Source organism: Ctenopharyngodon idella, chromosome 9 (genome assembly GCF_019924925.1).
Source record: "Ctenopharyngodon idella isolate HZGC_01 chromosome 9, HZGC01, whole genome shotgun sequence".
In the NCBI taxonomy this organism is placed as follows: domain Eukaryota; kingdom Metazoa; phylum Chordata; class Actinopteri; order Cypriniformes; family Xenocyprididae; genus Ctenopharyngodon; species Ctenopharyngodon idella.
Genome location: NC_067228.1, coordinates 38,066,244 through 38,082,453, shown reverse-complemented (window position 1 = coordinate 38,082,453; position 16,210 = coordinate 38,066,244). Strand labels below are relative to the sequence as shown.

Here is a 16,210-nt window from a genome sequence, read left to right as displayed (position 1 = left end):
ATTAGGCCTACATGTTTTGTTTCTTGAAAACAACAGATTTGACAAAAGCTTGAGCTGACAGTAGAGTAGTTTGAGATAGGACACAGATGCAAATTTACTGCACAAACAATATCTATAAAACTTAACCTCGTTTTTAAAGGGTGAAATTTAAATATTATTACTGAGTTAGAACTCTATTCTTATTTAAATTAAAAGTACTCTAATTAGATCACCGCAGGTAAAACCACATATGGCACCTCACTACATGGTAAAAAGTAAAAATATTGTTTCTATATTTAGAATGGCTGTAAGGTATTAGTCTATAAACAAATTTTAATATAAATACGGATGCACAAAACTGCAAGTTTATGAAAAAAATAGTCTGTAATGTGGCCTTATTGGCATTCAATACAAGTCTACATTAAAAATGTAATAAAATAAGATATTAACCAACATTTCTGACAATATACAATTTACAGTTAGTGTTACTACAGTAAATCCATGATAACTGTTGTTGAATTGTTGGTTGAAAAGTATTCTAAGTGGATCGCTCAATGTTTCTCCTGATTTGCACATTAGTGTTGTTTCAACTGGCTTTAAACTGAATTAAATCACAGAGAGATTTGCAGCTTGTACCTGAGACCTCTACGCCAAACTTGAACACTTCTCGCTGGCTGTTTAGTGGTTGTGTGATCGAGACACTCAGCAAGTAAACACATTTGTGAGCTTGTGAGTCGTGCAGTGCGCACAAGTAGCGCTGTTTCGTTCCGCTTTTGGTGCGTTAATGTTTCCCTTGCCACACATAATATATTTTAGTAGACAAGCTGCGGGCCGCTTAAAATTCATCCCCCGGCCGCAGTTGGCCTGTGGGCCGTAGATTGGACATCCCTGGTGTAAATGCTATCACAAGAGAAAATAAAAACAAAAATAAATTGTAACTAGTGTATTCATTTCAACATTATGATTTTTAAATGAGTAATATCACACTCATAGCCATGCGATATGGCTGTATATCAGCACAGCAGTGATTTGGCTGTAGGTAATCATAGTGTGCTGATATACAGCCATATCGCACAGCTATGAGTGTGATATTGCATTTATACAACAGTTCGACAGCACAAATGTGTAAATAATTAAGAAATAACAACGGAGTGTCTTTAAAATCCTCTTTTGTGAGGAACTACTTCCTTCCGTCGTGGATTCAAATCTCAAGTTGACAGTTTGACAGTTTGATCCATATTACACACTAATGGACCCTTTCTCAACAGCAAATGCAATAATATTTGCATATTATTTATGTAAATATTTATATAACATAATATTTATTGAACAACAATATTTAAATTAACAACAATAGCTATTATAAATGACAATAAGAAATAAACACATGTACAAATCAGTCAAACGTACAAAAGCAGTGCTCTGCAGGAAGTAAGTTAAATATAGCCTTAATATTAAATTATTAAATTTAACATCACCCAATTCAATTTGCTCAGGAACAAGTAATAGATTAATAAGACCAAAGACTGCCCATTTTTTGTACCCAAAATGAATCATATCTCACAGCAGTAAATCCCTGAAGCACTAGCCAAGATGAAGCTGTTCTCAGCGGGTACACGAGCACTGAACGACTGCTGACGGCCTGGAGCCCGCATCTCCGAAAACGTCTAAACAAACTGCAAAAGAGGAGCTATGATTAAATATGAGTCACATATTTCAGGTCTAAACAACTACATTCTCACCTAAAAAACTCTTAAAACTAGTTTGTGTACAACAGTGTAGTATTTGTAAAAATACGGCGGATTTACTCGCCTGCCATGACAGTCGTTTCAAGTGGAGTGATACAAACAGTGAAAAGGTAAGAGTGCTGTTATCACTAGAATATGGCATGGCTCTCAGCCAATCAGATTTAAGAACCAGAAAGAACTTTTGTATAAATGCCATTCCATACAGTGCACAAAAAATATATGTTAAAGTTAAACTAAAACTTACGAAAGCTTTGATGATTCTGTCACAGTCTGAGGGCAGGTCATATTCACTCCTAATAACAGATACTTCAAAGGACACACTTTTTTCACCACAGCGTGCTCTTTTGGCAGGCCTTTCATCCTTCGAAGGTGTTGAAGTGAATGGTTGTGAAGTAGTAATGGGTATGGTGAACTCAACACCTGAAATGCTCTGTCTGTGTTTCTAGAAAGTTAGAAATGAAATGTAATGTATCTCTAACATCAAATGTGATCGCAATGCTACAGTTCCGCAAACATAAATGTTCTTTTTTTACCTGAGAATGTTTTAAATATAAAACTTTACAGCTCTAAAGCTTCTCATGAAAACAGCTGTATAGTTATGAAAATGTATTAATTATGCTGAAACAATTACCTTTTACTATGGTTAATTAGGTCTCATGGTGTAAAATGACAGCTGTGTGGCCACAGATTTCTTTGTGGGTCGGTCATGGTGGACTCTGAAAAACAATATCCAAGTCAACGAAGTAAAAATACTAGGGTTATCAAATACCGTAAAGGAAGACGTGCACTCCTATTGCTTATGAATGCGAGAAAGTGCAACACCCACTATGGCGAATAAGCCCCGCCTTCCGAATGAAAGAGCCAATCGTTCTCAGACTCGTGCTCATGATTGCGCATTGACTAGTCTTGCATGAAAAACAAGCTTTTTTAAACACTTTTGAACATAAGAAAACAAACTTTATGATACTGTTGTTGTCATATTTCATTGGTTGTTTTTAAAATTTTATTTTAAATGTAAGCTTAGTGAACAGTTATTGAGAATTTTATGTTTCCCCATTCAAAAAGATTGGAGCTGCACTTGGATGCTGGAAAGGCGTTTCAAATATGGCTGCAGAGTGAAAGGACTTGTCTTAAAGGGACTTTGGGATTATTCATTATGCTATAATTTAACTGTCATTACAGGTTTTAAAAATGAAATACGTTACTTACAGTTTGCGGGGCACTTGCTGGTTCCAGAACAGTTGGTACAGCCTGATCTTTGAGCAAAAGTTTTTGCAAAGCCAGAATCGTACTGCGACTTGTTCTCAAAACAATTGCTTGTAAATGGATGTACAAACACTCAAGTCAGCAATGACGTGACTAGGACGTTTGTTAAAAATAAACTGAATCCATCTTTCGCTGATATTGGGATTCTTTGGCAGTTTATGCAATGAGGATGTATTTCCACAGCCAGGAACAACACACCGTCTACATGACATTGCAATCTTGTTATCACAATCTTAGTGTAAACAAATCATCGACTTAAAGGGTTAGTTCACCCAAAAATGAAAATTCTGTCATTTATTACTTACCCTCGTGCCGTTCCACACCCGTAAGACCTTCGTTAATCTTCGGAACGCAAATTGAGATATTTTTGTTGAAATCCGATGGCTCCGGATAAAAACAAAATAAAAAACAAAATAACGACTTATAGTGATGGCCGATTTCAAAACACTGCTTCAGGAAGCTTCGGAGTGTTATGAATCTTTTGTGTCGAATCAGCGGTTCGGAGCGCCAAAGTCACGTGATTTCAGCAGTTTGGCGGTTTGACATGCGATCCGAATAATGATTCGACACGCTGATTCACAACGCTCTGAAGCTTCATGAAGCAGTGTTTTGAAATCGGCCATCACTATATATGTTGTTATTTTGTTTTTTGTTTTTTTTGGCGTACCAAAAATATTCTCGTCGCTTTATAATATTAATATTGAGCCACTGTACTCACATGAACTGATTTAAATATGTTTTTAGTACATTAATGGATCTTGAGAGAGGAAATGTCATTGCTGGCTATGTAGGCCTCACTGAGCCATCAGATTTCAACAAAAATATCTTAATTTATGTTTTCCGAAGATTAACGAAGGCCTTACGGGTGTGGAACGGCACGAGGGTGAGTAATTAATGACAGAATTTTCATTTTTGGGTGAACTAACTCTTTAACACCAGTGGGCGGGGTCAAGTAATAGTATGCGTTGTCTTGCTCCAGAGTCAGTCGTATGCAAATGATTGTGCCCATGTTACGTCACGTGCCACCTCGGATCCAAACGAAGTATTTTTAAAGTGTGATTATATAAATGTTTTTTTCTTTTATTATTATTATTGATGACGAGGGCGTTTTAAGTTATTAAACTTGATACAAATGCCTCTTACATGCCAAAAGATCAAGGGAAATTTGATTTCTCATGTCATGATCCCTTTTTTAAATGTTGGCAGCCCTGCCTATACGTCTACTTGGAAAAGAGTAGTGCTGACAAAATATTTTAGTTATTTTAAAGCAAAACTCTTCCGTATTTCACTAGGAAAATGATCCAGTAGTAGGCGACGCGTCAGTGTTTGTTCCACAGCAGCAGTGTGCAGTACATACTTCGCGCAGTGTGCAGTACGCAGCCGCCGAGGGGCGTGGGCAGTGCGTGGTGACGTCAGAAAGGTCGTGGGTGAGAGGTGATCGGGACACATCTTGTTGTCTTTGTAAGAGTGGAGCTCGATCACGCAGCCGTGTCTTCCCTCTTCCCCGAATCCTCTCAAAACTCCCTCCCGAACCTCCCGAACCTTCCCCCTCTCACCCTCCGGACCCTCGGACCCTCTCCCCTTCCGGAGCGCGCGCGTCAGGTGAGACTTTACCGCGTTTCATGCGCGCGAGGGCCCTGCAGGCCGCGCGCTAGCCTTAGCGCTCGTGCTAATCACCCTCCGCACTTCTCACGCGACGTTTGTTGATATTTCCACATTAACCACAGCACTGTGTAGTTTAAATCGAGAAATAAACGCTCTAAATACAGCCAAAAATTGTATATTTCGTGTGAAGAGGAGTCGGCCGTTATTAGGCTCTGTTACGCAGCTAGTAAACACACACGAGCTAAAGCTGCTTCACACTGATTCATTACCCGATGCCTCAGATGTCATGTTTATAGGAACAATCCGCGGATTTAATTTATTATTTACATGAATACCAGGATTATATTCATGTTTATAGTAGTAATATTTTATGTTTTTAAACGTAACCCGAATTCATGTTTTTCGGAATAAGCTGCAGATAAAAATAAACCTTTTATCTACCTGCAGTTTAGCGTGTTTACACTAGCCTGATGAATTCAACTCTGGCATGTACTGTGGTATTACCATGGGTTTTGGATGGGACCGTGGTATTCTCTGAAGTACAGTGTAGATCTGCAGTGTGAATATGGTATTGTGATGCACTTGTGTTTAGGTGTGTTTGTGTGTGTTGACAGGTTAATCATCCGTGACCAAAGATCCCGAGCTCGACTCATTGATCATCATGGACTCTGGTGTGATTGAAGGAGGACTCAACGTCACGCTCACCATAAGACTGCTCATGCATGGCAAAGAAGTGGGCAGCATCATCGGGAAGGTGCGTTCACAAAAAACTCTAAAATGGTTGACTGTTGAGCACATGCTGCCTGTACGTTTATACTAATTATATTGTATGTCATTAATCTTACGAAATCCGTGAACCTCTCATATCTCGTGTTCTCACGACTCCTGTGAGGTGTCGCACTTTACCTTCATAAACTCGAGGTGTTTGTCATGTGACGTCTGATTCCAATCAAAGCAGAAATGGAAACCTAATCAAATTAATGCAGTAGAGATTCAACACTTGCTGCTTTATGGTCACTGGTTTGGACATGATGCAGCGTGTGAAAGTCTCATTCTCACTGCAGTAAAGCAAATACTCTTTTGACATAAAAATCCTTGTTTTATTGTGATGATGTGATATATTACAGCAATCAGAATCATCACTGAGAAAACATACTATTGAATATTAATACTATTATTTAATACGAGTTTCAACAGTCTTTGATGCTGATATGATTCTAAAAATAAACATCACTAAATCACAACTGACCAAATAGTGACCAAAAACCCCTCACAAGTAAAGTATTACAGTAGGGGTGTAACAATATATGGTGTCACAATATATCGCAATACAAAAATGCCACAATGTGTTGTGTATAGTTCACCCAAAATGAAAATTACTGTGTTAGGGGAAAAAATTCGCACTCTTTACAGAGTTTTTGTGTCAGTACTACATTAAACTACTATATATAATGCTGAATATAGTGTATAATAATGCAATGAGTCCTGATAATGCCAAATGCTTTGTTACCAGTAAAGAGTGGCTTACATTTCTTATATATTACTATAATTACTTGTATATATCTAGTCAGTGACTGAGCGCAAAAATATTTATCTAAAATAAATCTGTGTTTCAGCGTCAGAAGTATGAGTATTTTTATTCTGGTGTCACCATTGTCCTGTGCATTGGGTAACCAGCACCAAGTCCAAGCCTGTTCATTTTCACTCCTAATGTAATACCAAATTTAGCATTTTAATCAACATTTTTTTGTTAACTTTTTACTGTATGTGTTGGAATATCTCAATAATATCGTATCGTGGGTTCAGCATCATGATATATCGAATCATGACGTGAGGGTGTCGTTACACCCCTACATTACAGTAATAATGTTTTTATCCATCTTCTGCTGTCTTCATCTCCTCAGATGAGTTCTTCAGAGCAGTTTTGCCACAGATTGACACTAGTTATTTCCTAGTACATCTGTACCATATTGCTTATCATAAAAATCATATGTAGCCTACATTTTAATAATTTATCAGCATCTGTCGATATTGTACAGTTAATTTCGGCATGCTCTTTTCCACTATTTTTACAATACCATTGCTGTCACATAACACACTTAAAGGAGTCATGTGATGCTAGTTTAAAAGTTCGTTATTTTGATTATTGGGTGTAATAGAACAGGTTAACGTGCTTTAATGTGGCATATGGTAATGTCAGGATACTCGATACACGGGACGATACCAGAGCAGTGTGACGTTTTTACAGGGGAAACTATATGAATGACGCTTGCCTGTGAATATCAGTTCCTATATCAGTATTCTGACCAATAGAAGAGCTTTAAATCACGTACAGACACCTAAAGGTCATCATACATGAGCAGCGTGTTCATCGTGAACATGGACGTGGTAAAGAACAAGAACTTGCTTGTGATAGTAAGCGAGAATATCCTGCGTCTGAGGCCATCACGAAATATTGAGAATATAATCAGGAAAACCAGTTTTAGGTCATGTGTGTTTCCGTGAAGGACGTGATTAGAGGACATGTGCAGTCATTTACACAACACAGCATAGGACACACTCACATATTTACTATAGTCGTCAAATACATTTGATTGGATTGTAATATTTCAACTCTGAGAAGATAGATTTATTTTGTTGGCTTTTAATTAAGTGAATCCATATTTAGATGTTTTTTATATATATAATATATATAAAAATTATATAAAAATGTACAATGGGTCTTCAATATCTTTGTTTGGTTTTCATTTTGATGTTTAGATTAAAAAATAAAATTCTAAGTTTAGAATCAAACTGCCTTGCAATCTTGTGTTGGCACAATGCAAATTACCCACAGTTCCACCTAGTGGCCAACCAGAACTACTACAGGTATAACTTGTTTTCTTGATATATTACTATATATAATTGCTGTGTGTGTTTCAGAAAGGTGAATCGGTGAAGAAGATGCGAGAGGAGGTGAGATCTGCCGTCTGTCGTCCTCTCCAGCTGTTTTCATGTTTTGTGTGATGTGTGATAGCGATGGTGTTCTCTACAGAGCGGTGCGCGGATCAACATTTCTGAAGGGAACTGCCCCGAACGCATCATCACCCTTGCAGGCCCCACCACCGCCATCTTCAAAGCCTTCTCCATGATCATCGAGAAGCTAGAGGAGGTACGGCTCATCTCCTCATGTGACCGGCTGACTGCTCTGTTGACATTGTTCAGCTTAGGGCAAAAAATCATATCTCTGTATTTTTGGCTAAATGGCGATAAACTGTATATTTCGGTATTTTCTACATATTTTTATTTGGATTTAGAAAAAAAAAATCTATTTAAAAAAAAAAAAAAAAAAAAAAAAAATCTTATGTCACATCCTGCCTAATGTTGTCCTATGTTCACATTGAAGGCTATGAAAACAAATATAGTGAATATAACCATGTAGTCTATGCTTTTATGTGCAAAAGGTCAAATCATCACATTCTAACATTTACAATCTGAAAATAAAAATGCTTTTTAAAGCAGAAGTTAAATTCACTAAACTAAAAATGAAAGAAAGAAAAAAAACAGACTAATTAACTACATTATTTTGATTACCCCATTACAATAGAGACGTTACAGCTACTGCTATCACAAAAATACGCTTACTTGTAGGTTTAAAATTCTACATTTTACAATTCTGCAAAATTCTATGGCACATTTATTGTTCAACAACAAACATTTTAGCAAAATGTATATTTTAGTCAGAATTATAGCGATACGCAGCGGTGCTCGTTCATGGAAATCTATGAAGTTTAGAGGAAATTCGCAAGCAGAAGACTTGTCCACTTAAAGCAAAATGGAAATATTTGTATGACTTTCTAACATTTACAGATGGAGAATAGACCTGTGAAATGTAAGTTATGCGCTGAGGAAAACACCACATCACAAACACATTAAACAGAGCAAGAATCTGTCAGAGCAGCTGACACGGCAAGCTGCTTTAACTTTAACTTGTTAACTGTATCTTAATCTTACAAGTTATTTTCAAAGCCCTTAATATTAAGCATGTCTCATGATTAGGACAAATTGTATTACACATTTTCCCCGCTCTGCGTTCACAGCCATTTTTCACATGCGCTCGTATCAAACTACAATTAACTACATTTTGGCTGATAACCGTTAATTGTTTGAATGCCAATAACCGATATATTGGGCAATGAATCTAAATGCAAATTTTTTATATAATTTTTGAGAGCCTCATTACAAAAACAAAAGTCTCACTGTTAAAAGCCATGTCCCAAGCACACAATTATAATGGTCTTATATCGTTAAAATTTTATGTAGTCTATATGACAGACTTGCGCTGCACATGTTGAACTTAATTGTATTTTCATTTAAGTGATTTAAATCATATTTCAAGCAATTCAAAACCATCATGGCGGACAGTGCACATCTGAAGTATCTCAGCTGAAGGAAATAATCCATTATTTATTGCCTTTAATATATCAGCAATGTTCTTATCGGGGCCGATAAGGCTTACATTGAAAATTTAATTATATTGGTCGATACCGATATGGTGGCCAATATATTGTGCATCCCTAGCTATTGCTCATAATTTGTCAGTAATAAAACAATAACAAATAATCAGTTTACTTGTCTTTAACTTTATGAGTTAGGCTAGTAGATTTTGGTGTCATAAGTTTATTTATTAAGGTTATGGGTCAAAAACAATAACTAGACCTATTGTATTTATTTATTTTGTGGTGGGGCCAGTGAAAATTTTGGCATGGCAATTAAAAGTTTGAACCATTGGCTCAACTGGGCCAGTAGAAATAATCCTCAGCGTTTGTATGCATGTTTTCACCGTGTTTATATGAAATGATGTGATGCATATGGGCCTCGTTCAGCACTGATGATTTCGTGTTGGTGTGTATCAGGACATCAGCAGCTCCATGTCCAACAGCACGGCCACCTCCAAGCCTCCGGTCACGCTGCGGATCGTGGTGCCGGCCAGCCAGTGCGGCTCGCTCATCGGCAAGGGCGGCTGCAAGATCAAAGAGATCAGGGAGGTGAGCGGACACCGCCGTCTAACGCTGCTTCGTTCATTGATAAAGACGTCTGCTGACCTGTGTGTTTGTGTGTGCAGTCGACAGGAGCTCAGGTACAGGTGGCTGGAGACATGCTGCCCAACTCCACTGAGAGAGCCATCACTATCGCTGGGACCCCGCTGTCCATCATCGAGTGTGTCAAACAGATCTGTGTGGTCATGCTGGAGGTAAAACACACACTCTCCTCTACCCAAAACAGAGTCAATGAGGGTACTGTTTGTTTATTCACTGTCATAACTGGATCTTCCAGTGAAGCATCAGTCTGGTGGTGTATGCTGGTCTTAATCAGTCATTTAGTGTTTTTAAGCCACGCCCACATCTCAACATACAATCAACAACTGATAATTCTTATTGGTTTATTAGAATCATCCCTCTGCTCCTCTTCTCGTTCCAGTCGCCTCCCAAAGGTGTGACCATCCCTTACCGACCCAAACCCTCAGGATCGCCTGTCATTTTCGCAGGAGGACAGGTGAGCATCTTACTGCCGCCTGCAGCTATAGTATGTGTGTGTGTGTATGTGTGTTTAATCTGAAACCCGTGTTTTGCAGGCATACGCGGTGCAGGGACAACATGCCATTCCTCAGCCTGATGTAAGACACTCTCTTTAAGTTCTTGTTGTTTTCCCACAATTCTCTGAGAAGGGATTTCGCCCCCATATAGCACTTGCAAATGCAGTGTTTGGACTGTAATGTAATACATCTCTGGCTCTGTCTCCACAGCTCACTAAACTCCACCAGTTGGCGATGCAGCAGAGCCCGTTCCCTCTGGCCCCCAGCAGTCAAGGGTTCACAGGTGAGAGCGCATGCGGACAGATGCGATACGCTGCATGTAAGCTGCTCATTGGCTGATGGAGTTGAATGTGTTTCTCTGTTCTGCAGCTGGTATGGACGCATCTGCGCAGACAGGCTCTCACGAACTGACCATTCCAAACGATGTGAGTTCATCTTCTGTGAGGGGACGGGCTGATGATGTTTAGGATGTTTGATGATTATTAGGTTTCCAACAATGAACCGATAATTAAGACTGTATATATTGTGTCGACGATTTCAAGTGTCTATCATTAGAGATTTTGCTATATAGCGTTATGTAAATATATTTGTGTAGCAGATGAAAAAGCTGGAGTGCAAAAAAAAGTTTAAAAGAGTTGAGCGCAATAAGCCATGAATAATGAACTTAATGCTTAACTCACTCTGACACTCGTACGTGCTCAAAAACAGCTATATACAGCTATATATGATGTGCATATCGTTATTGTGGAATAAAATTTCTCATATCCTAACATAGTGCTGCATGATTAATCTGAAAAACATCACAATCTCACTTCAAACACCCACGCGATCTTATTTTATTAATGACATCGATTTGCCCGCAAATCTGTGTTCGTGCTGCAGTGCTGAGCCAGAGCGAGCCTCACAGTAGTTATTTCTGTGTTACAAATACACTAGTCAACATTTGAAGTGGATCAAAACCTTTCAAAGTTGTCCTAAAACCAAAATGCAATACCCGTTCTTGTCTTAGGACAACTTTGAAAGGTTTTGATCCACTTCAAATGTTGACTAGTGTATTTTAATTATCACAGAAGTACTTATAAGTTGAAACTTAGAATATAAACACTGATGTCTACAATAACGATCAAAATACAGCAAACCACCTTCTGAAACGAACTTGGCATTTTAAATTACTGTTGTATCAATTACATCGTTACACCAATAGATGGCGACAAGTGGCTGTTAAAAAATGTATTTATCATTGAATCATTCATTCAAGAGATTTGTTCAAAAACACTGATTCATCCAGTAATGAATCAAGTATTTATTAAAGGGTTCCAGCAAAAATGAAAATTCTGTCATTTTCTGTCATCCCTCATGTCATTCCACACCCGTAAGACCTTCGTTCATCTTCAGAACACAAATTAAGATATTTTTGATGAAATCCGATGGCTCAGTGAGGCCTACATTGACAGCAAGACAATTAACACTTTCAGATGCCCAGAAAGCTACTAAAGACATATTTAAAACAGATCATGTGACTACAGTGGTTCAACCTTAATGTTATGAAGTGACGAGAATACTTTTTGTGTGCCAAATAGCAAAATGGCACAAAAAGTATTCTCGTCGCGTTATAACATTAAGGTTGAACCACTGTAGTCACATGACTGTTTTAAATACGTCTTTAGTACCTTTGATCTTGCTGTCAATGCAGGCCTCACTGAGCTATCAGATTTCATCAAAAATATATGAAGATGAATGAAGGTCTTAAGGGTGTGGAACGACATGAGGGGGAGTAATTAGTGACAGAAATGTTCATTTTTGGGTGAACTAACCCCTTAATAAGTCAATTAATTCAAAACCATTTTTAAAAAAATAATTCATTCAGATTAAGCATTTTTGCAGCAATTAGAGTCCGATTTTGTCAGAACCTCTAGTAAATAACATGTTTTGTTTAGTTTTATATTCAGAATCGTGGGAGAATCGTGATCTCTTATTTAAACCAAAAAAATCATGATTGTCATTTAATCCAGAATCACACAGCTCTATCCTGACATGAGATTTTGTTATATTACCCACACCTGTTGATGATAATCACTGATGACAATGAATGTCAGCGGCGTGATGTATGAATTAATGTATTTCTATGGACAAACGCATCCGAAAGGACACAACGTGAGAACGTGTCATATTAAGCACTTCAAACTATTTTGTGTTGTGTGTAAATGACTAAATCTAAAACATGTAGAAAACTGTAATACTCTCAAAACACATTTTGCCCCCAGTCTTTTGAACAGTGGTGTATATTGAGGTAGTTATTGTGAAATTAAATTGCACATATTATGATTTTTAATGCCTAATCTTGAGGTTCATACACTTTTAATCCTATAAGTTTATTTTATTAAACACCATTTCTGATAATGGACCATAATTCAATTTGCTATGCTATCCGTTACATAAATTTACTTGTGGTCTCGGTCTCACAATCTCCAAAAAATGGGCAACACTAGGCTGGTGTGTATCTTATACATTTTGAATAACTTTTTTGCTAGTTCATTTTTAATTGGTCTATGACCTGTGCATTTTTAAAAGTTTATCATTTAGAGAAATGCTGTTTAAAATGGTTTGATTTATCGTTTAAAATGTATAGCTGCCTGTTCACCGAGCTAGTAACGGGGACCAAGGCAAATACATGTGTCTGACTAAAATGAAGCCAGTAACAGGATGTGTCTCGGTTAATTCTGACAGTTGATTGGCTGCATCATCGGCCGTCAAGGTGCCAAGATCAATGAGATTCGTCAGATGTCAGGGGCACAGATCAAGATCGCCAACCCAGTGGAGGGATCGACTGACCGGCAGGTCACCATCACCGGCTCGCCCGCCAGCATCAGCCTGGCCGAGTACCTGATCAACGCACGGTAACGCTGGACTCTAGGCTTCTGATTGATTCATATTGATCTCAGGTGATTTTGACTATGTAATTGATTTCTCGTCTTCTCTCGCGGTTCCAGACTCTCATCCGAGGCGACAGGAATGGCGGCGAACTGATGCTGTCCGCCTCCCACCGGCCCGTTTCTCCTCCTCCATCACATTTACGCTCTCTAAGTGCAAAAGGAAACCAAGTATTTTCAACCTATCCTTTCCTTTCACCCACCCAAGCTATGCTTCATGGATATACACAAGTATTTTATTTATTTATTTCATGAAAATGTTTTTAAAATCCCTTTGCGTACAGTTTTTAATGTCTTTTTTTCTTTGCGTATTTTGTCAGTTAACATTACCATATGGAAGCGACAGTGGAGAAAGTGGAAAAATCTGAAAATGCATTAATATGTTTTTGTTATCTCAGATTTTTCTTATAAAAACATAAAAAATAAAAAAGAGAGCAGCAACTACAAATGATAGATTGACGCTTTCCCTGTACCGAACATTTATTTATTTTAATTTAACTCTAGGAAGTTACAGATTTTAAAGTCCTAGAAGTGAGTTTCAGAGGATGAACTCTGTTTTCTGCATCAGATCCATTGAATCTGAGGGGTTTCAGGTGACTTCTGTTTTTTTGACATTTGAATATGTGTCATTCCTCAATATTTGTCTTTTTTTTTTTTTTTTTTCTTTATCCTGAAGTTGGAGGTTTTGTTTGAGGGAGGGTTGGGAGATGCTGCAGTTTCTGCACACATGACATTACTGCTATAATAATGAGTTGAAAATATTTCTTTTAGAGAGAATATTTTTTTTAACCCTGTGGTTTCGAGGCCAGACTGGAGGATTCCCAATTGACATTTATATGATGATGATGATGATGCGACTGAGTTACTGATCAATTACATGACTAGAAGGAACTTTCTAGATTTAACACTAGTTTCCTCTCTACTCTGCTTGAGTAATAGTTATGTTTTCTATTTTATTTTATTTTTTTCTATTTTATTTTTTTTCTCGCGGGAGGAAGGAAAACCTAAAACCTTTTTGTGCACGTTTTCTGAATATTGTAGATTTTGGAGTGCAGCTGGAATGAAGAATTAAACATGCAAAATTAAAACATGAAATGCTGAAACTATGAAATGGCGTCCTGTGGTTTTTATGTTCTGTATTCTGATGTACATATGAGTGTAATGAATTATTGAAAAAATTTAAATAATTCATATGCAGAATAAAGGGGCGGGGCCTGGTTGAGTTAGTAGTGTGTTGAAACTGGCGGTTATGGTAAGGGGTGGGACATTTCCCTAATGACCAATCACAACACTCTGCCCCAGCTGACCAATCAGAGCACATTGTGCTTTTCAGAAGGTGGGGCTTCATAGAGACAGGAACTAAACAGAGGCTGCATCCGAAAACCTAGGCAGCTGACTTGTTGCTTTGCTGCCTTGTCAAGCAATGACTTGTACGGCAGCGTTTGTGCATGAAGGCACCTCACGAAACTGATTTTAGACAGACTTCTGAGGCTGCATAATCTACAGAAAGCTTTGGTAAGAATTAAATCTTTAATTACTACAGTAGTAATTTCTCGCTAGAAATGACATTTAAAGTGGAAAATGTTATTTATTTTTTTTCATACTCAAATGTAATGCTTAGTATGCAATTTGGGATGCAGCATGGGAGCTGCAACAATGAAGAATATGGGGAAAATAATGAACATTCAAACATGAAAACCTGTTCAAGTAGAGCCCAAAAACATCAACAATAACATGCATTTCATGCTGATTACCAGGGTGGTACTGGTGGTACATCATAATGAAGAAAAAGGCCTCAGATGGCCATGATTTGTACTAAGGATAATCTTTTATTATTGCTTAGAAAATAGTAGTGACAGTTTTGTTAAAATCTAAACATTTGAAAAATTAGTTCCCTACTGCAACCAGCGTGCATAAACACACAGAGGAGGAATAACTGGGAATGATGTCACAGCGGGACACCTGGAGACTCTTCTGCCAACATCTGCAGCAGAAAACAGGAGCTACGAGGTGAACCGGAGTGTCCCTCTGTGTCCGAGGGCGTTGTGTCCTACTCGCACTAGATGATCTGAACCATGACTGAGCACGTTGACCCCCAAAGTCCAGTCTGTTTGACACGTGATCGTTCTGAACCATAGCCAGGCCCGCTTGAAGAGCTGGATTCAGGCATGGTTCAGCTGGGCTCAGGCGCAGTATCCATGTGTTGCATTTACTGCTGAGGAGGACTGCACTAGGAAGGACGCAGCCTTCTAACTGAGAAGCATCCATTAATTTCATTGTGAGTGCAGGCCAGTGGGGGAAGGTGGACATTCGTGCTTGGACTCAGTACAAGGCGATCGTGCCTATTGTGAGTACAGCCTTAGAGATGGCCTGGGGTTGGCACCAGAGAGCTTCTGTTTCACCTCACAAAATTATATTAATAATTTTAAGCAAAAAAATTTTTTTTTCATTCCAATTAAGGTCTTCCAAGGCCTCCTTTCCAAAAGCTTACCTGTCAGAATAAAATAAAGACTCTTTTTAACATGTGAGCACACAGCTAATAAGCTTTGAAACAAAGAAAAAAATCAAGTCGATCGCTGCAGCATCTTTCACACAGAAAGCAAACCACTGATAGTCTGTGTTTGATTGGAGAGATGCACTGAGATTCTCCAATTCCTCCAAGGCAAACATAAGACCAAGAACTCCATCTCCCTGATGAAATCTGTCACATTTGACCATCTGAGCCACCGTCTCATTCAGAGCATTACAGCATGGATGGCACTGGAGCGAACTGCCCGTCTATGGGACAAAACAGACCCTTGAACAGATTTTTGCAACTTCCTTGAACATAGAAAACAGAGTAAACTGGAACTTCAACTGGATAGCTCTTAAAATAGCAACATGTAACAGATCTTACCTTAGTAGTCTAAGAAGTGCACTTCAAACTCCTTATTAATGGGTACTATGCAAATTCCCAAATATGCAGCAACATTTTGCAGAACTGGACAGAACTCATAATTGAAAATGAACTGATATTAAAGTTTCTGATATTAACTTACATTAAAGTCTCTCTTTATCAAACATGGACATCCTCTTTGTAACGCAAGCTTTCTCCCTTTTCCTTTTTA

General features: G+C 38.2%; 1 protein-coding gene across 1 annotated transcript; it reads left to right on the top strand.

The window, feature by feature from the left end:
* The first annotated feature begins 5,212 nt into the window (after window positions 1–5,212).
* LOC127518762 (poly(rC)-binding protein 2) lies at window positions 5,213–14,214 on the top strand. Its single transcript, XM_051905875.1, has 11 exons — window positions 5,213–5,352; window positions 7,521–7,553; window positions 7,633–7,749; window positions 9,494–9,625; window positions 9,703–9,831; window positions 10,059–10,133; window positions 10,213–10,254; window positions 10,384–10,456; window positions 10,543–10,598; window positions 12,901–13,070; window positions 13,164–14,214. Exons 1-11 carry the CDS (start codon window positions 5,260–5,262, stop codon window positions 13,198–13,200), a joined length of 957 nt encoding a protein of 318 aa, XP_051761835.1. The 5' UTR covers window positions 5,213–5,259; the 3' UTR covers window positions 13,201–14,214.
* The last annotated feature ends 1,996 nt before the right edge of the window (window positions 14,215–16,210 follow it).